This window comes from Acanthamoeba castellanii (assembly GCF_000313135.1).
Source record: "Acanthamoeba castellanii str. Neff unplaced genomic scaffold scf7180000084691, whole genome shotgun sequence".
In the NCBI taxonomy this organism is placed as follows: Eukaryota; Discosea; order Longamoebia; family Acanthamoebidae; genus Acanthamoeba; species Acanthamoeba castellanii.
The window spans coordinates 6,341-11,086 of NW_004457369.1; the positions used below are offsets into that span (position 1 = coordinate 6,341).

General features: G+C 54.9%; 2 protein-coding genes across 2 annotated transcripts; both read left to right on the top strand.

Moving 5' to 3' along the window:
- Window positions 1–645: 645 nt before the first annotated feature.
- On the top strand, window positions 646–2,451 carry ACA1_124800 (Integrase; the record flags this gene model as incomplete). Its single annotated transcript, XM_004336623.1, has 4 exons — window positions 646–866; window positions 1,188–1,341; window positions 1,396–2,095; window positions 2,282–2,451. 4 exons carry the CDS (start codon window positions 646–648, stop codon window positions 2,449–2,451), a joined length of 1,245 nt encoding a protein of 414 aa, XP_004336671.1.
- Window positions 2,452–3,008: 557 nt separating this feature from the next.
- Window positions 3,009–3,943, top strand: ACA1_124810 (uncharacterized protein; the record flags this gene model as incomplete). Its single annotated transcript, XM_004336624.1, has 2 exons — window positions 3,009–3,418; window positions 3,694–3,943. 2 exons carry the CDS (start codon window positions 3,009–3,011, stop codon window positions 3,941–3,943), a joined length of 660 nt encoding a protein of 219 aa, XP_004336672.1.
- Window positions 3,944–4,746: the final 803 nt, after the last annotated feature.

Here is a 4,746-nt window from a genome sequence, read left to right on the forward strand (position 1 = left end):
CCCGTGTGTAGTGGCCAAAGTCATGCAGGTGAATCTGTAAGAGCACCCACTCAGTTTTCATGGCATATTACCAGTGGCAATTTGTAAGATAGCTTTAAAACACTCCCCAACATATCATACCCATCCCAACCTACAAGCAATACACCAAGCACTAAACACCACCACTCATCCATCAACAATGAAGAGCATCATCCTTCTCACTCTCTTTGCCACCCTTTGCGCCTACACAGTTGCTGGTATGTTGATGAGTGCAACTTCAGAAACCAAGGGCTTTTCTCTTACCTCATGATTCTGTGCACAGATTGCAACATGAGCATCAAGCAAACACTGGGCAGCTTGTGGCAGCAAGAGGGCAAGACCTACTCACAGTGGAATGTCCAGATGACTGCAGGCTCAGAGACAGTCAAGAATGACCAACACAACCACTGCAACCATGGCAACACACAGAAGAAGAAGGTTTGATGCAACCACTGCCAATTCACCAGGCACCTCTGGAAGGAGTGCCACAAGCGCCTGCGTGGCGAACCAGCTGCCCTCAAGGGCAGCCACCACAGCAACATGACGCAGGATGCGCTGTCAGCAAACAGCCGAACAACAGCTGATGAGTGTGATGTGTGGTTCCTCAATACTGGTGCCACATCACACATGACATGCAACCAGGCGTGGTTACACAGCTACAAGCCCCTGCCCGTCAACAGGGTCACTCTCAGCAACAACACCATGATCAACACCGTCAGCACCAGCACCATCAACAGCTTCACCACCATCAACAGACATGACATGTCCCTCATGCTGACTGGAGTACTGCATGTACCCCAGCTGGAGAAGCTACAAGCAGGACCATGCCTGACCTTGCATGTTGAATGGTGCACCCACAGTGGTCCTGGATGGCGATGAAGCCATGCTTGGTGACTGGCCCCTTACTGATGGTGGGCCTTGACTGCGTGCCTTTGATGCATGGGATGCACTGCTTGAGAGTGTCGCTGCGTGGCAGGCTGAGGTTGTGTGCTCTGGCCATGAGGTGAAGGCATTGCTCACTGATGTGTCCCAGCTGATGGTGTAGCTGGTTCAGTGTGGTGGTCTTTACTGTGGTGACCAGTGACTGTTGGTGCATGACAGGTGTGGGGGACGGTGTCAGTGGCATGCAGAGCACCAGGGCAGCATACCATCCACTCTGATGTGTGCGGGCCCATGCCAGTTGAGTCGTTCTCCTGGCAGCTCTATTTTGTCACTTTCATTGATGACTGCACCAGATATGCTCAGGTGCACCTCATGTGCCACAAGAGTGAGGTGCTGAGCAAGCTCCAGGCGTTCATTGCTGTGCACAAGATTCATGGCCGTGTACATGTCCTCAAATTGGACCATGGCGGTGAGTACATTGGTGATGTCATGCAGGAGTGGATGGTGTGTTGTGGCATCCAGCATGTCACTGCACCAACCTACTCACCTGAGCACAATGGTGTTGCTGAGTGGTACAACTGCACTGTCATGAACATGGTGCGCTCCATGTTGTTGGATGCTGGCCTGGTGAACTGGTTCTGGGCTGAAGCCCTCAACACTGTGGTCTACATCAACAACTGCATGCCATCCAGGTCCATTGACAACAAGGACCCCTTCCAGCTTCTCCACAGGCGCGCGCCTGACATCTTGAAGCTGCAGCTGTTTGGCTGCTGCACCTACATCCTCACGCCTGTGCAGATGTGCAACAAGCTCCAAGACTGCTCATGTGAGGCCGTCTACCTTGGCCTGTTGGGCAATGGCACCCACCATCGCCTGTGGGTTCACTCCAGTGGCACCATCACTGAATCACATGACGTCATCTTCTGTGCTCCCCCTGCAGCAGCACCATGCAACCTGCTTGCCACCCTTTGGATCCCCAAGCTGAAGACCACCACCATCACACCACTGGTGGATGAGGAGGTGAACAACAACAAGCCTGAGCTGCTCAACACCACCCACACAGAGGGTGATGACTTCACTGTGCTGGAAGACAATGAGGACGCCCTGAGTCCACCTACCTCCCCAAACAACATCCTGGGGGAGTGGCTCAGTCTGGATGATGATGACAATGACAACCTCCATGGCCACAAGGCCAGTGGGCTGGCTGGGCACCAACACGACCAAGACATCATCGGACCTACGCCAGACCCTGAGCCCACCCTTGACACTGACCAGCCACTACCACTGGAGCCTGAGCCACAGCGCAAACTGGCAAAGCCCTCCATGAGGAAGCAGAACAAGGTCACAATGATGACTGAACCACTGTGTCAGTCTGGTTGAGTGGCCAAGCCCAACTCTGCCATCCTCAACCATGACAAATGGGTGGTGAATGACTGCCACCACCACACTGTGGTCACAGCCACAGACACTGCATGCATCACACCCAACTCCTACACTGAGGCCATCGCCTCCAAGGACACCAACCAGTGGATCGACTGCAATGAAGGCTGAGTACGCCTCAATCATCTGCAATCAGACCTACCTGCTCATCAACCTACCCACAGGATGGCGCGCCATTGATGTGAGGTGGCTGTTCAAGCTGAAGCTACTTGCCAGTGGTCTTGATGACTGTGAGAAGGCCAGGTGGGTTGTCAAAGGCTACTCCCAGATCTTTGGGATTGACTTTGATGAGACCTATGCTCCTGTCATGCAACTGGAGAACCTACATCTCCTGCTCGCCATCGCTGTCGCCCTTGGCCTATGTGTCCATGCCATGGACGTCAAGTCCACGTTTCTGCATGTGTGCCTTGTAGAAAAGATCTACGTCAAGCAGCCTGAAGGCTTTGTGTCAGCCAAGCACCCCAACAAGGTGTGCCTCCTGCTGAAGAGCCTCTACAGGCTCAAGCAGGCGCCACACATCTGGAACCAGGAGATCAATCAGCATCTCCGCCAGCACTGGCTTCATGCCCACAGCCACTGACCCTTGCATCTATGTCTGCCATGTCAGGGCCACTGTGGCCTTCATCTTGCTGTATGTTGACAATTGCACCATTGTGCCCAGTAACAGCATGCTCCAGTGCACCAAAGACATGCTGAGCGCTAAATTTGACATGACCAACCTTGGCAAGGCTAAGTTGGTCCTTGGCATTGAGGTCATCTATGACCGCCAATGGGGCACTGCTGCTCTTCACCAGACTGGACATGTGGACGCCATCCTGTCATGCTACAGCCTTGGCAACTGCAAGCTGCAGTACACCCTGATGACAGCTGGTCTGTCCCTTGCCAAGCTCAAGGCCACCAGCCGCAAGCACACTGCCCTCCCCTACCATCAAGCCATGGGCAGCCTCATGTATCTGTCACAGGCCACATGGCCTGACATTGTGTTTGCTGTGGCCTACCTCAGCAAGTTCATGAATGGCTATGATGAGACCCATTGGATGGCTGTCAAGCATGTCATTCACTACCTCAAGGCCATGAGGTCACTCTCAATCATCTACAGCTGCACAGCCATTTGCAACCCCCATCTACTCAGCCCCACCACCTTTTGTGACTCTGACTGGGGTGGCAACCTGGTTGACTGTCGCTTGGTGACTGGGTTCATGTTCTTCCTCTGTGGCGGTCCCTTCACATGGTCTTCCAGATCGCAGTTGACTGCACACTGTCATCATGTGAGGCTGAATACAACATGCTGTCCAAAACTGTCAAGCATATGCTCTACATGCATAAGCTGCTGACTCCCCTCAGCCTCAACAGCACATTGCCAACAATCATCAAGAGTGACAATCAGAGCGCCATCTCACTCGCCCAGGCCAACCAACAGGCCTTCCACCCTCAGACCAAGCACATCAACATCAAGGTGGCCCACCTACATGAGGCTGTTGTTGCCAAGATGATCATGCTGGTCCACTGCCTGACTGGGCAGATGATCACAGACATGCTGACAAAGGCTCTCCCCAGGCCCAAGCTTGAAGAGCTCAAGGGACTCACCAACCTACAAGGCTGATCCCTGTCATGAGCCTACACCACTTGTGGGGCCGTATTGATGACAAGTCGATACACCACCTTGGTGACCAACGTCACCATGGTGTTGAGTTGCCGTGGCCGAGTCCATGGCAACATATCCATATAAATGGTCCGTAGCTATGGCCACTGTCTCCATGACAAGTGGTATAGCCTCGGCTACACTCACACACACATATAAATATCTGTAACACTCAAAGTGTTTATTTGTCTCACTCTTACAATACAACACCATCTCTCCTATTCTACTGTCCAACATCCACTCAGTCACTCGCTATACGGCTACATCATCGAGAACGCGTTGCAGGCCTCCATTGACGTCGCCTCCATCAACTGCGGCGCCGTCACCCCCTCCCCCTCAGCTTCGCCCTCCCCCAGCCCCAGCGCCTCGCCTGCCGCCCCGTCGCCCTCCGTGGTCGCCACGCCGCAGCCCAGCCCAACCAACGGATGCAGCGCGACCGTGACCCTCGTCGCCTGCTTGGCCGCGGCCGGTGGTGTGTGGGTCGACGCCGGCGCCACGTTCCAGATCTTCGACCTGACGCTCACCAACAATGGCCAGCGCGCGCTCAACGGCGGCGTGGCGACCTTCACCCTGGCTGAGGCCGGCGCCTCGATCACCCAGTTCTGGGAGCTGAGCAGGCAGGGCTCGACCGCCAACGCCTTCAACGTGGCCTTCAACTACGGCGCTCTCCAGGCTGGAGCCACCTAGGGCGCCGGCATCGTCGTGCGCCTGGCCAGTTCCTCGCCCGCTGCCAAACCCGCCGCCACCCTCGGCTCGATCGGCTG